We start from the raw sequence: 24,508 nt of genomic DNA, 5'->3' as shown, positions 1-24,508 counted from the left end.
CACCTTATAATTCTGTGATTACATGGCTGGTTTTCCTTAGTGTTAAAGAAACGGCATCAGAAAACTGTTATTTTGAAAACAAGGATAATATATATCTGAACACCGACACTCAGCATGGCTCTTTTCTTTACATTCCATCATCATTTGGATGTTATTCCTACTCTTTCAACAGCTTTGCTACAATTCTCTTTGTAACCTCAAAAAGAAACAATATCCATGTAGCTCATTCATGCAAGGAAAAAAAAAAAAAAGATACAATTGTTGTATTTTCACACAAATTTACAGCATACCTCTGCAGCTCAAACCTTAGTGATGCAGTACAGGTACGTGTTTCAGAAATGCTCACAGAAAGCTCCTTCAGAACATTGATCACAGTTATTCCTTCACAAGTCAAGTCTCACAGGAAGAGGCTCATAAAGTTATTCTGTATTTTGTTGATGCAATGTAACAAGAACTGAGGAAACAGATTCCATCTTAATCTTAGAATTAAAAAAATCCAAATTTAATTAAAAAATTTTTTGCAAAAGAATATCTGAAAAGTCATAACTAAAATGAAAAGACGCTTTCTCCAATTTCATTTTTTTAATATACTATAAAATACAAATTAGGAATTTAAATTTAAAAAAAAATAATCAGTGGGTATCATTCCATAGGATTATTTGTCAATGAAGTTTCACTAATTCCTAAAATAGAAAATTTTCCCATCACCAGAATTTGGTCCTTCAGATAAATTTATCTTGCACTCACAATTTTGATAATAGTGAGTTATCATACACATACAGATCTTTACTTGGTTACAGACTTATTTAATCAAATTCTATTTGCTCATTCTTTTCACACAATGATGTTTTTCTAAATGGCACGTCTCAAAAGTTTTCCTTCTTCTTTAGTATCTGAACATTTAAACAAGTGATACAAGGAACACCTGTGCCAACGTTACCGCACTAGGTGACCTTCTTGCCTTCTGTCATCATTGAACCTCAGCAGCTGCTTTGTCTTTACCTGGGCCCATTTTTCAGGGTCGTATATACATGCCATCTTATATTCTGGGAACAGCATCTTAACCTTGCTCCAGAAGTGGTTTCCTACTTATCAATATAAGAATACATAATGTAATCAAGCATCTCTTTACCTAGCCTTTCCACCAAACAGACTCCATAGAAGGGCAGCAAAGAAACCTGAAACATCCCTTAAAAGAAGTAACTAATCCAAAGCTCCCTTTTTGAAGGAAGACTCCCACTTTCATGCTCAAAATAACGGAAAAATAACAGTTCGATTATTTTTTTGTTAAATTAGCACACATTTGCAGATCTGATTCTAGGTGATAATGGATAGACTGTAAGGCATTTCGTTTTTTAGTCTCATAAGCGTTGCTTTTCTCTTTTTCTCCTCTTTTTTTTTTTTTTTTTTTTTTTTGCGAAGACATAACCATATTTAGATTCCAATTCAAAGCACAGCCCTAGTTTATAGTACATAAAGATGTCTCTGAAGCACAAAGTACTGAATCAGAGAAAGGAAAGCACATCCCATCCTACAGTGGTGACATGAGTTATTTGCATAGTTGCCACAAAAGTAATAATTACACTGTAACTCAATGGGAACAATGGTAATTTCACAGTAGCTCATGTTGTTGTTATCACCCTATATCCTGATAACTGTGAAATTAATTTGTGGCACCACTGTATGTGTCAGCTTTAAGCTGTTCCCTAGGTAACATTACGCTACCATAGAGAAGGAATGCTTGGCAGTAAAATGGGTAGCAGCAGATTGATTATACAAAAAGAATCTTTCCTCTACATACAAATAACTTGGCAATCAGAGATGATGATGAGAAAAAATCCTCTTTGTTGCTTTTTTTTTTTTAAGAAAAAAAAAGAGCTATTAATACCGTTAATGGCATTAACTGACCATTAACAATGCATTGGAAGAACAGAAAGGTAAAACAAAATGAGCAAACTAACAGATTCTATTTAGTGCCACTGACCCATTGTTCTAACCGCAGCCAAGATGCAGCATAAAAACGCTGAAAATGACTTTTTCCTTCTTCTAGTCATTTCCATGTTAACCAATAAATGGCAATTTTAAATATAAAAGCAAATACACAGCACTAAGACGTATTTAGGAGGGCACCAATAGTGCAGGTTACGCTTTCACAAATAATTCTCACTTCATCTGAAAGGCACAGTCCTTTCACCTCCTCAGCACTCAACGTTATTTTGCAATACTACTACTGCCAAAAAGGAGTTCCACACTAAATGTAAAAGATGACACTCTGCCATGCAATGCATGGAAATACTTACAAATTTACTGGTGAAAATTCAGTGCCACAGTAATTGAAGGTTTGGAAAACATTAAATCATGGAATTTAAGGAGGGAACTTATTGCTGATTGGTAACAATAAACTGAGTTTAAACTTTGCAGTCATCATTCTGCTTGGTACAGCAGTAGGTACGAGGCTTTGGATTAAAGAAAAACGCTATATATTTTTATAGAATTTGGATATTTCTTTCACTTTTCATCCAGGCATGTTTACACAACATTTGAAGCGCACACTGTAATGCCTTGTTCTCTTGCTGTACGTTTGTCTGTAGGGAAACAGGTGAAAAAAAATCACAGCATGTTACACACACAGACTCAGTGGTTCAGCTGGAGTTTTGTTACCGAAAAAGCAGCAGCATCTCAGTGTCAGCAGCAATCATCAAAGCAAACCAAGGTGTTGAGCAGATACTCTGATCCAGGATATCCAGGGACAAGCATGTTTTGTCGCTCTGTAGTTTTGATCTTTATCTCTGACTGATCCTCCTTTTGTGACTACGGTCCCCAAAACCCCTGACAGGTGATGTTCAAATGCAGGGGGAAGGGTGGTGTTTCAATCCAAAACTGAGCTTTCAGAGCTCTGAAAACAGATGTAGGAGCCTAAAGCCAGCTTGGACAGTCCCAAACGTGTATTCTTCATTAAATATTGGCACATATTATGCCAAATTATGTCACTGCTAAGAGGAAAATTTTGACTGCCCTATACTCAATTATTCACTGGAAAGGCACTCTGATCATTATCACTATCGACCTAGGAATTCAACCTATATCCTTTGCCAAATTAGCACATACTGTCTTCCACTCAACACTCCCTCTTCCACTTCCCACTGCGTGAGCCAATTCTGATGCACAAGGACTCTTAAATGCAGACAACATACACAACACACACTTGCAGTCAGCAAGCTCACTACATTAACTGCATGGAGAATTTGCTGGTGTTCTCGATGCTGGTAGGAATTACGAAGGGACATCAGTACCGATTGATCCCCTCTTTCAATCCCATTAATAACTGTCTGCAGTTATCTTTGCTTTGCTAGACCAGTGCAGAGCCTTGATGCTCAGCAAAGTCAGTGGTCATTTTTTTTTCCACACAACTGACACTACTTCTGCCTGAAGGAGCACGGGCCAAGCCTGATGGCTGGCTTTTTAACCCCTGTGTATCTCCTCTGTTCTTTATTTTCTTCTATACACTCTTCAGGTGTCAGTGCTGAAACAACTCCAATCAGCTGGAACAAGCACGCCTCCTGGAATGACAAATGCTGCAGTGACAAACAACCTTCCATTTGCTGGATCAATGCTGCCAAAGGCATTCAGAAATGCTTCAAGAAATGTGTATGTATGCATGTAACTAAAGATCTTCGGAAAGCTTTAGACGCTAGTAGCAATTACTGGTTTTACTGTAAGCCCAAACTTACTATCACATAGAAAATGTCTGTGACCAAGAGGTGTCAGATACCCTTTTCAGAAGGCTGATTGAAAAATGAGTAGTGGGGATAAAGAAAAATGCCTGAGATGGGGAATTTTACCTTTATAATCATTAAATCAAACGAGATGCAGTACAGCTGGTATTTTTATCTATGATAGCATTCGATAACCTGCTTGAAACTAACTGATGTACTTTGATCTATCTGTGGTTGAAAAAAGAAATCCCAACATAGTTTTTAGGATGCATGCACTGGTAACCTCTGTACTGAGACTGCTAATGAGGCTGAAGATTAACTCCTTTACTGTGAACTATTTGTTAATACTCTATCAATGGTGGCTGTTCCTCATTACATTTGAAACATGCTGAGATATACCATGGAGCAGTTTATAAAGCCACTCCCATGGTATTTAAAATGCATATATATTGCTGAGGACCGTTCAAAATTATAAGGAATATTAATGCATCTTTAAGACAGTTGTGGTGGGTTGACAGCCACAGCACAACAGTGATGTCTACTGACTTGAGGAAAGGCTTCAAAGCAATGTGAAAATTAGTGGGAAATGAGACCAACCACAAAAATTCGAAGCAATTCCTATCCAACCACCCGGGTCTCAACAGCAAAGTCACTACCAAAAAAGATGGTGGGTTTCTCCCAGCTGCCAAATTGCTGATACATTACTAGCTCTCTGGGCTTTAAAAAGAAATGAGACAGTCTGCTGACGAGATACATACATTTTCATTTTAGGTTTTATTTTAGATATATTTTTCCTCAAAAAATAGGACTTTCTTGAAGGAAACATTTGCATCCCTTATTAATAGCATAGCTCTTTCCGATTTCATAACATTCAGCAGGATCTTGGAAAAAGTGTGTACATGATCTCTAACCATACAGAAAATATATTTGATTACTAAAGCTACAATACTGTAAACATAGCATCTACAGAGAAGCTTGTTCCAATATCTCTAGAACACCATAATGTTTCAAAATTAAGATATAAAATCCTTGCAATGAAATGACATCAAATACATAAGACAATCATCGCATACATTCAGCGAGAGTTATCAGCCAGCACGCAAAGTCTTAGAATAACTTCCATTGCACTTCCAGCCAACTGTAAGCTTGACACATTCATTACCTTGGAAGAATGCCACATTTCCCGCTGTGCTAAACTTACTGAAACAAATAGGAAAGCAGCATTGCTGTGTTACATCCCTGCTTTACTATTGTGTAATTGGACCACACTACAGGAACAACACTTAATATTACAAACATTGAGTTACCATTATCAACTTGTGGCTTCACACTCCCGGCACAAAAGCAATGAATTCTTGTCTTACATCAAGAATTAAATGAGTGTGATAGAAAAGAAAATATTAAGAGAAGTTGCATTTCAAAGCTCTGTTTGCAGTTATAGTTTTAAGACAAAATAAATTTTGTATGTTATGGCATTGTTACACTAGCAGGAGAAAGAACGTTTAGCAACAGCAATAGCAAAAGATTACTCAGACCTTTCCAATTTAGGAGTAAAGTCTTCAGTCTCCCAGCATACTCAAGTAGAATAAAAGAATAAAAATTGAACACAGAAGCAGGGAGTTCAGGGAGACAGTTTTACACTTAATGAAATCTAATTCAACTAGGAAAGAGAGCAAAATATTTATGCTGTATAGTTCCTGCTGGTTAAATGGCTTCCTGTATTAGAAAATCAGAGAATCACAGAATGATTAGGGTTGGGAGGGACCTCAAAGATCATCTAGTTCCAACCCCTGCCATGGCAGGGACACGTCCCACTAGACCAGGTTGCTCAAGGCTCCATCCAGCCTGGTCTTGAACACTTCCAGGGATCCAGCATCCACAGCTTCCTTAGGCAACCTGTGCCAGAGTCTCACCACCCTCAAGGTGAAGAACTTCATCCTTGTATCTAGTCTAAACTTGCCCTCTCCCAGCTTCCAACTAAATCAGGGATTTCATCTGCAACTGGGTGAACAGTGGTCCTCTCCCCTCTGCTGGGGTATTAACCAGCCTATCCCCATGATTTTGGCCACAGAAGAATTTATCCCTAGAATGGCTACATCTCTAATAGCAGCAGATACCCTAGAACGACTGTATCTATATGAGCAGTGTGGTCCAGCAGTAGGGGGGCTCTACAGCAGAACAGCTGGCATTAAGACCCAACGTAACCCTTCCTGAAATGCAGGTAGCGTTTATTTCAGCCTAGTTCTAATCTAGGCCTGCAGGCTGGAGCAACAGACACGGACATCCATGTCCCTGCAGCTTCCACACCACGGCTGCCTGTGCTGGAGGTGGTAAGAGACAGCACAGGAGTGCTCACCTGCCACGAGCAGGGCTCGCAGCAGCAGCGCAGCCCCCTGCCCAGGCCAGCGCTGCCCCGCTGGCTTTGCACAAATATCAACTGAGTCAGCGAGGATGACACAGAGGCACCCCACAGGCAGGCCATGACTAAACGTATGACTCTACATAGGAGCCATTTAAGCTTGTCTATATCTACACCAAAAAAACGAAGTTACGCCAGATGCTGATAACCGTGCGGCTGCATCTCAGTGCAGGCTGAAAGATGCATTCAAGAAACAGGACTCTCAGCTCTGTTTTGGCTACTGCAGCCACACGGCCAGTGGCACTCAGGCTTAGCCATGCAGTCACAGCTCTCTTTAGTGGAAAACACTCAATGGGGCCAGAATCTCTCTTAAATATATAACAATTCCTATTTAAGTATTTTTAAACATCCCTGTATAGTTCTTTAATTATAGGGAGAACAATTCCCACCCCAATTAACTATTTTATCTGACAAGAATCACAAGAGAACACACTTCAGGACAGAAGAGGGTTAACAACACCAGCAGCTGCCATGCAAGTAAATACGCAATGGGAAGACTGAGGTGTGGACACTGTGAGGCACAGCCCAACATCTAACTGCCAGCCACCAGCCAAGCAAAAGCTGTAGGTCCCTGGGAACAGCAACTGTATTACACATGCTCAAGTGCATTTCCTATTCACTGGAAATACACAGAGAAGCAGAAAGAACCCCACAGGAAGCCCCTATGTGGTCAAACAGGGAGACACACACCGGACAGGAGAAAAAACAAAATGTGGAAGATTATTTTAGAAATATATCTTTCTTTATAACAAAAGTACTCCTTGAAGTATAATTGTTTCCTTGCCTATTTGGTAATACTGTCAGATTTTTTTTTTTTATACATCACCAAATACAAAGCAAGCACTTGGTTAATACTAATTAATACTGACAAACGTGGGAAATCTTCAGCAGCTAAAGTAGCAGTAATAAAAGTATTAGTGGTATTAAACAGTATTATTGAACAATAGTAATAAAAGTAATAGCATTACAAATATAGTAATAGTAATTACTTTATTAAATACAGTCCTAGTAATCACCATATTTAAAGTACAGTAATAGTAGAAATAATAAATACTACTAATAAATAGTAGTAAAAAAAGTAGTAGTACTATTGAAAAATATTTTACAAGAACTTACCAGTTTTAAAAGATTACTGTATTGTAACGTTGTCAGATTGTAAATCAATGTCCTTTGTAAGTATTCTGATGGAAATCACATTCTAATTCTTTCCATTAAATTCTGTTCCACACACAGTTCCATTATCAGAACTCATTTGAATGGATCCAAATACTATGGTGATATTTAGAAGTGTTCAGAAAAATGTCTTTTTTCTGAAAAAAAAACTTGAAGTTTGATATTGGACCAAGCCAGAACTAAATGCTCCAGACTGGTCGAACAAGCTAAATACAAATTGAAACTTACCACAAATGCCTGCTCTACAAAGAGCCTTGTCACTGACAGTATTCCCTGCACATCACAAACCACATCCTAGACAAGCAGTACTGGGCATTCAAGACAGCAGGAGACGCTGCTCAAGAATATTTAGTTTGTTCCTTGATTCTCCATGACGCCTCTTATGTTTGTCTTGCTCTGTAAGCAGCTTCCTTTATACAAATTGTTGCCTGAAATCTTAACACTCTTCGCTCCTAGAGGTGCTAAAATTTAGTAGCCTTGCCTTAGGCACTAGGTAGTGAAAGTCTCTGGGTGGTATCCTGAACGACCTGAAGTGGTCTAGGGCTTAACAGGCTACCCACCAACTTTTCAACAGCAAGCTCCGACAGAGGTTGTCCTGTAAAGTATCTGGGCTCCTTAGAAATGAGGATGGAAAATCGTTTCTGCAAACTTTTGTAGCCAAATAGCTAAATGTGTGGTACTGATGCTAGTTTATCTTCTTAACAACTGATTTATTGAAAAAATCCAATATACTTTAGTCTTATTTTCAATTTTAATTCCATTGGAACATTAAACTTAAATAATCTTTTCCTGCTCTCCCAAATAGCCTCAAGAAAATAAACAGGATTTAAATCCAGAAGTCTACAGGAGAAAGGCAGACTAATTTTGATGGAAGTTAAATATCTTGGGGCACAGTTGGACACACAGTTTAATCTCAGAAACACCCTCACACTAATATATTAAAAATTTCTAGGAAAATGGATGTTTGCTCTTATGTCCAGAACCACAACAGCTAGTATAATATAAAGTCAGGACTCTTGAGAAGTAGCAAAAAAAGTAAGCATAGCTACTAATACTACCCCTTGTAACCAAAGGGTTCTAAATATACCATAATCAGAAAAGATAATGATGATCAGGCCATGATAAACATATAATGCAAAGACACACATTAACTAACAAAGCACTTTTGAATGAAGACTATATTTTGCCGTCAATCCCCTAGCTTTGCCTTGTATCCTGAACTCCAAGGAGATGTACTCGGAGATGCCCATGGCAATATAATGCCCATTGACTTCAAAGGACACCACAAAGGAGGGAAGAAAGATTTTTGAGGAGTTTGAGAACTATGGGAAACATCTGAAAAGAAACAAGTGCAGATCTATTTAAAATAGCACTTGTAAAGACAGACTGGTTTCTGACTGTACACAAACCAGAAGTTACTGTAAGAAATGGGGTTTCTTGAATACATGTGGAATGTGGTACATAAATTCATGACTTACAAATAAAACAATATGAGCTTCAACAGCTTGAACTAAAACATCTGACTCCTTTGCCAAAGCTGAAACACAACCAGCTTCCATGTATGTCCCAGACTTTTGTTACAGTCTAAAATGGTATAAGCCACCTTCTAACTAAACCATCCAAAGCCCTGGGACATAAAATCAAATATCAATAATCTACAGAAAGCCATGGCAAGACCACAAGCAAATTTCCTTCACTTATCTCTGAAGTTCTTTTTTAACGTTTATTTAACCAACCAAAACCTTTTTCAAAGTGTACAGGCTGGTGAAACCAAGGCATTCATAAGCCTGGTAGTCCACATTGTGTATACTGTCTCTAGCAATTCAGAGCATTTTTTCCTGATTGTTAATGGTGGTAAAGAACACATTTCAGAAATATTCTAAAACCTTGCATTTTAAAAAGTAACAAAGGGGGAATTCATAGAGCGAACTCAAGATTCTGTAGTGCAATTTTCTACTCCTAACAGTTTGCAGATGAGTGGCTGTTAGTCACTGAAAGGTACAATGCTGCACCCACTGCATGCCATCTTTGGAGTCTTTGTGGTAAGCCATCTGCCACAGTGGTTTTCAAAATCTTTCACCACCAACATCAGACAACATCTCCTGCAGTTTGCTAAAAAGTAAAATTTTGACTGTTATCCAATTATTTTCTTTAAATTGTAAAACTAAATAGTTCAAAACCAAAAAAACAGGCTCCCCTCCTTTGAAGTGACAGAAAAGTGTTTTTTGTTTTCTCTTCTCCCCTCTAAAGTATACTTTGGGAATGATACACATGAATACTGCTACAGTGTGTTTACCATACACGGAACAGATCTGAAGCATCATTCAGTCACTGTAATACATACAAGAAAGAGTATGAAAAACATGCAGATTTTACCAAAATGTTCATGTAAGATCCTGTGTAAAGCACTCTTCAGTGTATCAACAAAAGTAGTAACTGTAATGCAGTTTCCAAAACCATTAATATTATTTGTTATTTTGTCATTTTACTAACAATGCTTTTGTTCCAGATCCATGTATTGTTTATACACACTACAAGGCACAATTCAGTTCTCTGAGGTAAAGTAACTGCGAGCCTACATTGCCAATCAGAACTGCAAAAAAATTCAGCATTCTTTTACATCTTCCAGTCATGAACATCATCAATGCACACCTTTAGGTCAGTTAAAGTGGCATTTGCTAGTTTGCGCTAGCTAGGTCACTAAAGGAACATTCCAAGGAAAACAATCTAACTTATCTTGATCCCCTCCCCTGTAATATCTAAAGAAACAAGCCTATCCTCTGCCTACATCACTAGATCAAAAATAAACTACAATCCATAAATTTAAAATGAGAAATTATATACAATATTTTGAACAATATATGTGCAACAATCCGCTGAAATAAACTTGGAAGTGTAACTCAGGACCAAAGTTTCTGGTCAAGATATGAAGTTGATACTCAACAGAACAACCCATCTCACAATCAAGCTCAAAACAAGACAATAGTTTTCTCAATTTATAGTTTAAAATTATATAAAGCAATGCAATTACATTCTATCAGTGTGAGTTATACCTGTGACTTGAAACAATGCCACATATCAGAACCTTCTTTTTTTAATTGCAAAATGAAATATGAAGTGCTTTAATTCTCCATGTAAATTATACAGAAAGACAATGCAAGTTCTAATAACAATCACAAAAATAATTACATTAATGTCACAGCTTTCTATACATGCTTGGTGTAACAGCTCTGCTCAGTGTCTGCGCTTAGACAGAAATTATTCCACCGTGGCAAGATCTAAGCAATGTATCCCAGGCACTGCTAGGCCCCCAGAGGGTGGCTAGTGGGTGACTCAGGAGTTCATTAGCCAACAAACAGCAAGGTAAAATCGCATGAACACAGTAGCTTGTTAATGCCACTAAGCACCTTCTAGCACCTAAGAAGCTGGTTCAGTTGTAGCTATCCTTATAGGGGGCTGTCTTGCACTGTGAAGACAGATGGCCAATGCAAGTGATGTTGGCAATCTGTTTGATCTGTAATGTACACTAAGGATGACAGTGAAGTTCTGATTTCAAAATGGCCCTCAAACCAAAATTAAATTCATTTATATTAGCCACATAGGTACTTAGTAGTACTTCACTATGGAAGTACTACTAAAAGTCCTCAAGTGCTTCTAAAGTTCTGCATGTACTTCTATACAACACTACATGTAGCTAGCAACACTAGCATTCTGCAGCATCTGCTTATTTCCATATGTTATTCATAATATCACAAATTTACAAAATTGTCATAACACGTATCTAGAAAAGAAATGCTAAGGGGAGCATGGTCTATTCCCTAAATTCCAGTTTTATGGGTTGTTTTATTTTCAGTCCGAGAACATCTCTGCAGTTTTGGGGTTTTTTTTAAGGAATATCTCTAAACCAAATGTAGTCTAAATAAAGGTCTAAACGAATAAGCCTATCTATCAAAGCAGTTTACCTAATTAGTATGTCCTCTGGGGCAGGGAGATGTTTGGTTGCTGTTGGCGAGATACATCAGAGGAACACGTGCTGGTCACCCAAGAAGGCATAGTGTTGTTACACTTTGGAAGCAGCACAACATTTTTGTTAAATACATATGAAGTAATCACTTGTTTGTTCCCTAAAAACATGCCCCAAGCAGCATTCAAATGATTGCACTGGAGAGAAATGTAAAGATAGAAGAAGGTGGAAGGGAAATTTGAACTTACTCTCTCAGTCCCAAATAAGCACACTAATCACAAGGCTAGTGGCTACTATGGATCACTGGAACTCACTCCAAAGGCTTCCTCAACCTCCCCAGAATATGAAGGAATCCTTTGAAAAGATGATCTTTGAGACCTGGATCAGGAACCCAGAAGCAATTATCTTTACTCCTCCTCATTCACCTTCCCTTTCAACTTATCTGAGATTGGTCCCATCTCTCAGAACAGCTTAAGAACAATATAGTAAAGCAGGCATATTTTTAACGTGACATTTTTCATTGTTCTCATTTTCCTTGTATTTCATGCCTGCCTTTCTCTAGCTCTACAGCTCCATGATGTGGCTTTTTAAACTGGGAAAACTAAGTTGCCTGACTCAGAACCAGAATACGAACCTGTATTTGTCACATCTCAGGCCAGAGCCCTAACAAGTTGGTTACTAGATATTTTGTAGTTTGTGCTGCAGACTTGTTTTGTTCACAGGTTTTTAAATCCCTAACTTTTACTCTGCAAACTAATGAACACTTGTGAAATCATGGAACTCCTTACAGTGCAATTTTCTTGGGTTTTACCCAGCCATAGAAACTATTTGTCAAATACATCTGAGAGTCTAGACCATATTAAAATAAGCTTGATTATTACTAACCCCAGCTTATACAGTTGTCAAGACAACAGTGAATATCATCATTAACAGAAACTGTTTCTATTAAACTGGAAATCACAGTTGAAGCCTCGCTCCCATGTTCACATTATCCAAACCATATGCAAATATGTGAATGCAAAAGAAAATTCCAAATAAACTTTGGTGTCTTTTTATACTGATCCAAACAGACAAGCAAGCTCGCTTTCTTCCTTTCCACTTCAAAGTACGAAGAAGTATGTTTAAATCTTCCTTTACTAACAAGAAGTCTATACAAAAATACTCAGCTTTAATTTTCACTTGCAAAGCTTTCACGCATACTAACTCAATGTTCACAAGATAGACCATACACACATTCACCTACAAGTAGGACCCATTCATGTATTTAATATCCCACCAGTCTTACTAACTTTCATACTTCTACTAAAAGTTACTTTATAGTTGTGTGTTTAAAACTCCTCAAGGCTACTTTACCCTACTTTCCCAGAGCAATGGTTACTGCAGCAGTCCCCATTCTGGTTTTGCCACCTATGAAGACTACCAGGGTCAGCATACAGTTAGCTATGCCACTTCCTCCTCTTCAAATACTTATCTCCTCATAGCAGCCAAGACAATCTAAAAGCTCCTTTAAATTTCTAGATGAAGCTTTATTGAGGATCAGGATCCAGATTTTTTACAGTGATTATGTATTAAGAACAAATTAAGTCCTGTTTAACAAAATCTTAATGCTCTTACTTACGCAACCTGACATAAGTAAATATCTATACTATTTTTCTGCCAAGTTACTACATAAAATACCCAATTAAATTATCATATACACACTCAAGGTATGTAAAGCAATAGTCTGCCTATTTATAAACCCCAATTTGAAAAAACTAATGTATTTTTATTGTTTACTTAAGCTCTGCAGTAGCATTAAAATATAATAATAAATAAACCATTTGGAGTACGTTAACAAAATAAGCAAAACATTAATTGAATTGAATGCTTTATGATTTTACGTGCAATCATAAGTAAACCAAATTCTTACAATACAATTCTTCATACACTGAGTAATCGGAAACTACTATCAGCTCACCTTCTCGTTCAAGGTCTAAAATAATATGCAAAGTAAAACTAGAGAAAGTTCATATGCTTTATGATGATTTCAAAATCCTTCAGAAGGTTTATTTTGCATACATCTATGTACATAAACAAGAAAGATGATTTTCATGTAATCCTTAATTTGAATACCATTCAGTTTCTGAAAAGCCGGAAAAAGAACAAGACCCTTCTTGGATATTAGTGTTTGTTTATGCAGAGCACAGTGATCTTCATAGACTAGAAATGTACTGAAACCCATATTAAATTGACCATTTTTCTCAAAGAGAAAGTTTAAATGGAAGGTCTCATTCCAAACAGGAGCACTGGGGATAAATGTTCATTGTATCTCTCATCTGGCAGACCAGTAGTACCACTCTGGGAAATCAGAGAGGATTTGGGCAGACTGCCCGCTCAACTTAAGGCTCATCTGAGATCCACATACATCCGCTTAGCTATCCAACTAGGATTTTTTTTGTTGTTGTTGTTTTCATGCCCACATGATTTTAGTGCCTTTGTGCAATGTGCAACCCTCTCCACATGCTCCCCTTACCAAAAGGAGGCAGGTATCTCACAATACTGAGGCCAGTAATTCTACATCCTTCCACGACTGGTCCAATGTCCACTATAGTTACGGGAAAGCAAAGCAAACTTTAATCTCTCTCTCAAAATGTACCACCTGAATTAGATATGCTACAGATAATCTTGGGATCCAAACAGAAAAATGCAGCCACCAAGGATATGGGGTCACTATGGAGCAGCTGAAAGAACTGTACAGCCTAAAATAACAAGTGTCTTTTACACACATTTAGAAAAATACATACACCTACAAGAACATACCTCTCTAAATTAACATTTTACACCTTTCATGTGTTATGCAAGTAAATTATAAAAACATGCTATAGTCTTAATTTAGTAAGTGAAGTATTTTCTTTACCTCCATAAAAACAACGAAGAAAAAAATCAACCATATAACATTGACTGCAATTAAGAGAATTCCAACGCTGCACAATATCTGTCACACTTCTCAATCAATAACTATTTCTCAGAATGGCTTGTACACTAGCAGAAATAGCCAGGATACAAATTTATGAGACAGTAAAGTCCTTTTTATTGTATGCACAGCATAGATTCATGAGTATCTTCTACACAGTCCTTGTAACAGAAACGTGACCTTTGAAATGCCAAACCTCCCTTTGCTAGTGAATGTTTATCACCAAAGCGCTGTCACAGCTCCCAAGTTTTTAAAAGATTAACTCTGCCGAGTCACGTATCGCAAAACACCACAAACCTACCCACGGAATGGTGTTACAGAAGAGCAGCAACTTGAAATCCAATTTGCTGAAAATACTAAAAGTAGCTTCATATGCCCAAAGTTCCCCAAGTCTTTCTTTTAAACGACTTTCCATTTACTGGCACTACATGAAAGATTTATGTACACAGATGACCATTCACATAGGGAGAAAACCCTAAATGTATGAAGCAAAACACACAAAAAGTAAGAAATCACAATTAGAAAGGTAAATGCCATTATTTTTACAGTTATTTGCAACACTAGTAGTTAAAATGTTCAGAAAGGAAAGAACATAATTTGGAGGTAATAAGAAAGGCTTCAAAAGAGGCAAGTCGCATTTCAAGTCAGAACACCTTTACAAACACTTATGCATAGCAGTGTACATGAGACGAGCGTCATGAACATAAAGTAAGTCATGCAAATAAAGTAATTCACACACATCCATAAATTTAAAGGGATTATGAACACAATCAAAGTAAATGGGTGTAATTAGTTTTTCAAGAAGATTCTCAATATTTTTTGTTGTTTTTTTATTTTTTACTGTGCTAGCGCAAGACTAAGAAGTTACTCTGATATTGGGCAAGTGAAACGAAGCACTGAGCTTGCAATGTTCCATTTTACTATCCAGCTTTCAAAACCTTTGCTACTATAATTTTGTGATCCTCAGATAATACTATAATGAACACCTTCCTGATTATTCTTGAATGAATATTCTTTCTAATGAAACCTTAGAAAATCTGTCTTTGATTCCACCATGTTTCAGCATAGTAATCATTCCCTTTTCGAGGTACTGTAGCTGGCAAGTTTCTTTAAAGTCCTGTACCAAGATACTCCACAGTGCAAGTAAGGGTGACAGAAGATTCATGTACTGACTAATTTTAACCTCCTCTAATAAGCATTAAGTGCAGTGATACGAGGATATTAAGCAAAATATATATCTCTAAAATATATGAAGGACCAGATAGATTTTAACGTTCCATCAGCAAAACCAAAATCATGTAAATCTGCTGATAAAATCAGAGTACACAGGAACGACATACATAAACATCAAATCCAATTTAAAAGCAAATACAGGTTTGTTCAAACAGCATAGTACAATGGCTTTAACACTTACAGAATTTAGATGAACAATATTTTCATTCACTCACAGTTTAGTATAAATATAAAGCAAGGCACCCCTTAAGCATTTTAAATAACAAATTAAACATTTACGTTTTTTACTGTGCAGTCAGGCTTAACATTTATGCAGCTTCAAAACCAAAGTACAGCCTCAAGGGAAGCCTCTCCACTGACAAATTAATACCTTAGAGAATAGAGCTGAATGGTGGCAATGAACTCATTTGTTCCCCCAATAATGAAGAATGACTCTTTCTTTACCACATCTGTGACTGTTGCTATGGTGACCCAGACTTACCTCATTGCTTCTCGAAGTGCTCCTCGCTCACTAAGAGTCGTGTGCTTGATGTCATCAAAATTATTTTCTAGTTTCTCACAGTTCTGCAACAAACAGACAAATCCATGTAAGGCTCTTAAACAGTATATTGTACATGTATTAACATTATTCAGCATCATGCAAACAAAACTGATTCATATTATGTAACCTCAAATTATGCATTCTGTTTTAATTACACAGGAGTCATTAAAAAGACATTGAGAACTCAGAAACAAAGTAAACATGAATCTTATTATATGGTTGTCATGGAAATCATCTTATAAATGTTCCATAATGAAATGTATAGAATTTTTACTTTTTTCTTCTTTGAAAAAATAAATCATATTTTCCTTTATCAGTATGCAAGGCTACAAAGCTACTACACACACACAGACAAGAACAGAAACCTAAACACGTATCTTAGAATTACAATAAAAGTTATAAATTCTGTCCCAATGAAACAGGCAGTGTTGTTGGAACAAGCCAATCATATTTAATTCATATTTAATTTAATTTTTAAAACATAACAGAAGCTGAGATTAATTGTTTATAAACACCTCAACCACTTAATGTTTTTTCCAGATTAGTGCTCACCAGTATTTCTAAAAGTAATATGAAGTCAACAATTTTGTGACAATAAATGAAATAAAACTTCGCTATATTCTGTTAATTATTATTAAATGTGTGACTGATTCCATTACTCCAGAGCACTGATTCTTTTCTTCTGCTCCCACAAAGGCAGTAAAATTGATTCAGAAGATGCTGGGGACTATAGAAATTTGCACCTGTGCAAAGTGAGTGTGAAATACCAGCAAACAAGAATTCTCTGATCATCTGCATCATCCATAGGATTTTTATATTCTCTTGAGGCTTCATCAGTACCGGAGGCTTTTAGGTTACCCCTGTTCCCTGCAGCACCAATACCAAAACTTACCTCTGGGAGGCATAATTTTGCCATATGGGTGTAAAAGAAACACAAATAGCAAGCCTAACAGTTACTACTGCTAACAACCTTGAAGGCAGGATTGTCAAGCTTTTTATGCAGTAGCTTTAAAGAAAATATGTGCACTATTATTTGGTCATATTGCTTTCACCAGTTTTAATATCTGAATTAATTTTCAAGTCCACATCTTAAAGACTGTCATAATAAATACAATAAAAGTTACCTATCCTATTTCCTTTGTGCATTGATTCTTTATTTTTATAATTACATTCAATTTGAGGCTACAAAAGCATTAGTGGAAAGGAAATAATTAGATATTTGTAAATGACCTAACAAGATATTTTAGCTTGTCCAATTAACATTTAAACCATCATTATTTTTAAATAAGATTATAGACTTTTTAATACAAAGTTTTAATGCTTTAACAATGCATTTCTGAGCAGGAGAAACGTACAAAGCTACATTCGGAACTTTTGCAATCTCTTCTCTCCGTTATAAAAAAAGATGCATGTCTTAAGTATAAGTAGTAAATCTTATCCCATGGCTAATCTGATATTTTTTCTTTGTTTATATTACAATCAGCTGTCCTTTTTATGGCAAAATCCTACTCAAAAACTCAAAGGGATTACGCGAGAAAGACAGGGAAGCTCTACAATGAAGTATTCCATTATTTAGATCAGCATACATTGACCTGCAGCTCCAAGCACATACAGGCCAGCCAGTCACTTAAAATAGGAAAGAAATCCAAATTGGCAATACTAATTAATAAACAATTCCTGATTCATCAGTACTAAACTGAAAGCTTCTGTACAAGCAAAACCCTTCAGGAAAACAGACCAAATGAAAACACCATTTGCAATATTTTCCGAGTGCCACAAGAGGAAAGCCCATGACTGAACAATCCTGTGCCACCAGCATCTCAGCACAGGTTCAGAAGATCTGGGCATCACGCAGTTCGTTTCTCTTGACCTTGTGGTATAAAGCAGGTAGAAATGACAGAGGATCCAAAGCACACAAGATTTTTATCAAACACAACTAAATCTTCTCTATATGGTACAAGCTAAAATAACTGATGCTCTCCACATGGAAAATGGTGACAAGAGCAAGTTCAGCTGGTATTTCTTCTTTGCTATACAGGCCATACTGTGTTAAGCAGCTGAAGGGCAACAAAGGTGGCCGCTATCTAAAGAAAATGCTGTGATCGTGTAGCCTTACACACACAAATATTCCTTCTCAACTATAAATCCAATGCAAAAAATGATAACCCAGAACAAAAAAAATGAATGAATTTTATAGGCTAAAATACTGGATGTTGGACTCATTCATTTGGCAATAAGATGAATTTACTTCTACCATTTCTGAGAATTGTTTCTGGACTATATCTTTCTCAGCTACTTACAGCCAAATAGCTCTCATCCAAGGTACAGCAGTTGGAAAGCAAGTAACTTCACCATTAGGAAAAAATGAACTAAAAACTGAGCCAGATGCAAACTCCTGAAGGAAGATGACCTAATAGTACTATGTCATCAGTTACCGCATAGGTACAGAACAGGAAAGTGAGCAAATATTGATCATACCCACTGCTTTCCAGTTACAGCTGCAATCACCCAAAAGAGTATGTCGGATCCCCTCAGAGAAAAGAGAACAGGGTGTCTGAAACACCCAACATAAGCATAGCTACAGGTGTACAGATGCCACTTCTTCATGGGTCTGAGTACCAGCTCACATGCTACGTTTGTAGGTTGTCTGAAAGGATATCCATTTATAGGAAAGGCTGCCAATATGAATGAAATTGTCAGCATGAGAATACTCTGGGGAATATGACTGGGAAATGACGAAACTTCGGTAGACTATGACCAGGGCGACCTTTACATTCTTAAGTATTAAATCAGTAGCAAAACTGAGCTCATTCTATTACCCGTGCTACAAAATAGATTAATATCTATAAATATCCTGCACAGGGCAGTATGTTTTGGCCCATAATACTTCACAGATTTAAGTGTAATGAGCAATTGAACTCCCAGGTGTTCAATTTTGAGCAGCAGCTAAAGTAAAAAAATCAAAACACCAGCAATGAAAAAAATTGGTTTTGGTGGCTTACTGCCAAGTGATTTTCTGTGGGTATAGATAAAGTCTAGAAGTTTTAACTCTATGATTCGATAATTACACAGTACTCTATATGTCATCGCTGTTGGCAGATCTATGCTGTAAGGTACTAAACCAAATATCACCTTTGAGAAGTTCAGGAGGAAAAATAAGTACAGAGATGCAATTAGGGACACGGTCACCGTAAGTTAAACTACCATTGCATGTCAAAAAGCCACAAAAGTCTAAATACTGCTTCTTAAAGGATTCTAGCATAAATACTTTGAGGTTTTTAAATGAACCAAAAAGCAAAAGAGTGGGGAGGAGATTTTGTACATAAATAAATGGCATATTTATCATACGAGATCTTTACTAAAGCTACATGACAACTAGTCAAAAAAGGGAGATGTAGACTGGCTATCCACAAATATCTGTGGCATCACACACAGCATACTGGTGGAACATCAAATCAGAAATGAGAAAGATGAATGATGAATGTATGAAGATGAGGAAGAAGGAAAATTAATGAACAAATTGAAAAGCCTTTCCTCCCATAACCACAAAAACATGAGGTCTTTTCCTACTGCAATTTATTCGTTAATGAATTCAACTGCAAGCTTTGCGAGTAAGGACTATGTGCTCATAATTCTGTATTTTTAGTTATGACAAGTGATAGTATTAGTAATATAATGACATAAACTTTATTATAAAGTTCTAACAGTCTGAGGAAAGTCAGCAACTACCAAGTTCAAAGAACTCTTACTCTTTGACACTGGCTGAAGTAATAAGCTAGCTCACAACTGGAGAACATAAATGCAGAATCATTCTAATTTTAAATAAAAACCTAGAATTCTGGCAAAAGTGAAGCTGTACTTTTTAAAACACATCTCTAAACATTCATCAGCTTAGCTTTCTTGTATAAGTTTTTGTCTCGGATGGAAAAGCCCTCTTTTCTTGACTTAGTCGTTTGAAAAGCAATTTTTGATTTGGCCTCTTGGGTCAAATGCAAAACTTTGCAGAAGTAGCCCAGAAACCAAAAGCAGTCTATTGCCTGATGTCATCACCAAGGATCTCCCTAAATCACAAAAGCATTGCTGCCTCTGCTCTGCCATGACAGGCCTAAAAGTCAGAGTTTTGAGAAGACCATAACTCAAACTTAGCCATTCTGTGATACAGCACTGATAAAAGTGACCCCACTTCCATTGAAATCATCCCTAAATCTTCCATCTAGTCAAAGGAGAGTGGGATCACACTAAGCCATATTAACTCTATCCTGATATACTTCACATAAGACTTTCAAAAGCGTGAGTATCACAGATAATGTCTTACACACATTTTGAGATAGTTGAGAAATAAAATCTTTTTATCTGACAACAGCGTAAGACCTATTCTAAGGCAGCCTGCAACACTGAGGCTGAGTAGATCTCTTATCCTAGTTGATACACTGCCAAACCAAAAGCCTTACTTAAAATATCATCTCTCTTCCATGAAAGAAGTTTTTAGGTAAGCAGGATTGTCAAATTCTTGGAATTCACTGTTTCCACATGCTTATAGGAAATTTTCTAGAAAGCTTGAGTTTTTTCCAAACATCTGTGAAAGTAAATCTCACATTTTTCACTGTCAAGTGTTCTCTGTGTATTAAACATAAGGAACATACAGCAATTGAGAGACGGAACAGCTCTCACCCGTTCGGTTTGTATTTACTATTGCTGCTAATGCTAAAACAATTCATTTTTATCCTGTTTTCTCCTTTATAATCCATAAAAAAAGGGTCAACCAGAGTATGCTGTGCCTTAATTTTCTCATGTTTATGCAGCAAAATTTTAACATGTGCATATTAAATGTATTTGTACCTAGAGTTCTGAGTGCTTAAAATGAGACAACCTCGTCCAAATTCTGAAGGATGTAGTAGCTCCCTCTGATATTTCAGTTAAGTCACCTTTAAGGAGGTAGGCTGAAATGACAGATTGCCAAAACTGTCGGGGACCTATGGAACCTACTGTAAGTACCTATGTCCTGCACAGATTCAGCAAGAAAAGTCTCAAATTTTGGTCCAAAAATTCCTTAAAAAGTCAAGTCCCACACGTGCCACAAGGCAGATCACATTAGCTAGCTCTTTCAAAAATCTTGCGCATACAGCAGAAGTGATCTGCTTTAATAAGGTTGTAATAAAAAAGCTGTCTTCTTCAGGGGACTGTATAAATAAGTGTAGAATGCTTATTTCCATATTGATCTCTTTTATTGATATATAAAATCTTAACACCAATAATCACTTGTTATTCTGGAAACGTGAATTATTTCATCAGTAGAAAACTTTAGAAATAACTAACTTGTGTTTTACAAACCTAAAGCAACGTTATAATAGTAATCCAAACTGTAATATATTGCTGCAAGGATAATTATTAAGGGAAAACACAGCTGACATTTTCTGATTTATGCACACAATCAGAGATGGAGTCCAAGGACTGTGACATAATTATCTTCATGCTAACAATTTTTGTAAATCTCTTGACAGAATTTTAGCTAATTTTAAAATGCCTTCTGAAGATTAGCACTTAAAACTGTTGGGGAAAATAGCACAATTTATTAGCAAGGGTATAATTGTAAACCTTCCAAATACTCATTGTGAATATCATTTAGACAGTAACTCCTGCTTTAGCAGCTGGTATATAAGACTCCAGTTTATGGAATCTTGAAACAACAGAGAGAGTAGAATCTAATTAAACAGGATTACATGCCAAAGAAAAATTATTAAAAACAGACTAATAGACAATTGTTATGAATTTGGAATAGCACATCTATTTCTTTTGATGTGAACTTACGTAACACTGTGTTTTATTCTAATGAAACCTAAATATTCTTAGCAGACTTCACTCTTGATTTGGCACAGACTGTCTTTCTACACTGAAACAATACAAAAAGCCAAATGGTTCCATTGATCTTCTCTCCCAGACTTAAGCACCCATCCGCTATAGGGTAAAATGACTTACATTTATTGTATTTATTCTAATGTTGGTGCTACAATTCATTAAAGTTATTTAGTAGCCAATAGCTGTATTCCACTCAGAAAGCCCCCTTAAATTATCTTCATACTGAGCAATTAAACAAAACCGATGCCATTTGCCAAAGGGTTTTATCTAAGAGCATTCTTAAAAACTAAACAAGTAAAAGGATTGTTTGATCCTAACTGTAAGATATTACGATCTACACTATATCTGCCTACTAAATTCCTCCTTCCTATTTGCTATGACTCATTCTCAAGGGGATCTTATTCCAAACAGGTGGAAAAGCAGCTTAAAACTGATACCTGACCAGCTGTTCACAAAGGAAAATTAGGTGTTTGGGATTTTTTGTCTAATATGTACATATTCCTAATACCTGCAGAAATTATATTTAGCCCTCAGGTATTTACATAACATTTGACAGCATGTCATTCATGACACATGAACATTTGTTATAACAATTTTTTCTTTATGTGATAAAGCCACATTGGCCAGACTGGCTCATTGAAACATATAGATATAAATATCTCAAAAATAGCACACTTTCAATGGAAAACCAGCTCTAAGTGTTAATAATCAATTAAAAATCAATAGAGAAAATATTAAATAGAATTGTGGGTGGCTGTAATCAATGCCTAATTAGCATAAACATGTTAATTTTTCTGATATTTACAGAGGAATATTATTTTAAAGGCAGTAAAAATAGTGCACTCGCAAACTCAAACATAAGTATCATATTTTCTCCACAAACAGGAATATATTGCTAAAACAGGACTGATAACAGGAAACTCCAATGCATGAGATATTTCTTCTGGAACTGCAAGTGTGTTTTTGTTATTAATTACCAGAAATACCATTAATATAACTGGGAATTCTGAAGTGGAGGCAGAGAATTTGGGATTTTTTAAAGTTTTCCTAGTTTAAAATACGGTGCACTTAATTCTTAAAGACAACTAATTATATAAAAGTTAATTACTTGTTAAACACACATAACACTAGTTTGCAATTTTACAAGGACTGTGAAAGACCTTCCAATCTGAGATGGCATTCTGCTAACTTCCTTTTCATGCTGTTTCACGCACAAATTTCAAGTGGCAAATTTATAACAGCCTTCATGTTCACGTAAGGGTACCCTATCTTGCTTGAATTCAACCTGCCGCTGTCAGAGCAGATGCAGGCACCACGTGTTTTGGCAATGGATAACACCTCAGATAGTAGTGATACGGGGAGGTTGAAAAAAGACATTCTGAAAGGACCAAGCATGCAACACAGAGCATATTAGACCAAAGAACTCAAAAGAAAAGAATAAAAAGCTACAGAAGATACACAAGACAGAAGAGGCACAGTTGGAAATAATAAAGGAGCAGTGAATGCAGGTGATGCCACTAGACAGGACATTTTATAATGCTCCTCCCCTTGTGACTCAGCTTTAAAAGACAGAGAAAACTTTGAGAACAAAAAGGAAAGAAAACCTTTGCCTCTCCCACTTTTTTCCTTCTCTTCCTAGAACAAATGTTAAACTTGGTCAGTAGATGAATGGGCGGACTTGGCAACAAGCTACTGCTCCCTCTGCATCTGGAGGGACACATATAAGACTGCTTCCCTGTATGGCACAGGGCTCTGTAGCAGGGCACAAGACAGATCATCTCTTAGAATATGACAAGATACGGTTTCTTTTTCAATGTGGCTGTAGTCCTGCCTTTTTCCTATTGGAGAGTCTGAGCACTACATGAGAGCCTTCACAGAAATTTAAGATCCTGTCTGGGACCCATTCTTGATGGTTGAATCCTCTGATTCTCCAGTAACCATAACATAAATTTACAATTTAATTCTTCAAGGGCATGAAGACTAAGTAAAGATAAGTAAAGAGACACAGGCTCTACACAGAATTTCTAAATATACTATTTTCACTTGACAGTGAAAATATAACTACGTAAAGATTAGTAAGGAAAAAAATATCCCAAATGCTGTAGGCGCTCCCCTCCCAGCACTTTGCCATACCTCAACCTAGCTTGCTTTTCCCTTGGGATTCTTTACTCTGCTTAGGCAAATACTCCCCTGACTCATCGAGATTAAATAAAATGAGAGTATGTAGGTAAAGACCAGACTTATATTGAGAATTAACATTTACAGAACTCATAACCTGGAAAAAAAAAAAGAAGAATCTTTAAAATGCAGGTAGAAACTGTACTCCTAAGGAACAGATTATGTTCCTGACCTTCAACAAAGAGCATAAGAATAAGCACATACCCAAAAGTACCTGCTTTTTCAGAAGCCGAATGACCAGGAATTTAAGGAATTAACCCCACATATTTGAGAGTACCAACTTACAGGTTCCCTCTTATTTTTCATGCATAGCTAAAGATTTATGAAATTAAAGTTACAATAAAATGCTTAAATGCCATCTGCACTCCAGCTCTATGCAGAGGAATAAAAGCAAATTACAGGTAGCAGGATTGCTTCCCCTGCCCAAGATGCCACCTTTCATCTCTTGCAAGGCACATTGTATTCTCCAACAACA

At 36.6% G+C, this 24,508-nt stretch overlaps 1 protein-coding gene across 1 annotated transcript in view; it reads right to left on the bottom strand.

The window, feature by feature from the left end:
• The window catches only part of DPYD (dihydropyrimidine dehydrogenase), a 344,208-nt gene that overhangs the window by 299,595 nt on the left and 20,105 nt on the right, over positions 1-24,508 (bottom strand). Inside the window, exon 3 of the mRNA XM_086463055.1 lies at positions 15,940-16,022. Coding sequence (XP_086319181.1) covers positions 15,940-16,022 — 83 coding nt within the window. The remainder of the gene's footprint in view (positions 1-15,939; positions 16,023-24,508) is intronic.

Source organism: Leptosomus discolor, chromosome 3 (assembly GCF_034619465.1).
Source record: "Leptosomus discolor isolate bLepDis1 chromosome 3, bLepDis1.hap2, whole genome shotgun sequence".
NCBI lineage: Eukaryota > Metazoa > Chordata > Aves > Leptosomiformes > Leptosomidae > Leptosomus > Leptosomus discolor.
Note: the sequence above shows the minus strand (reverse complement) of the source record. Positions and strands in the feature narration are given on the sequence as shown.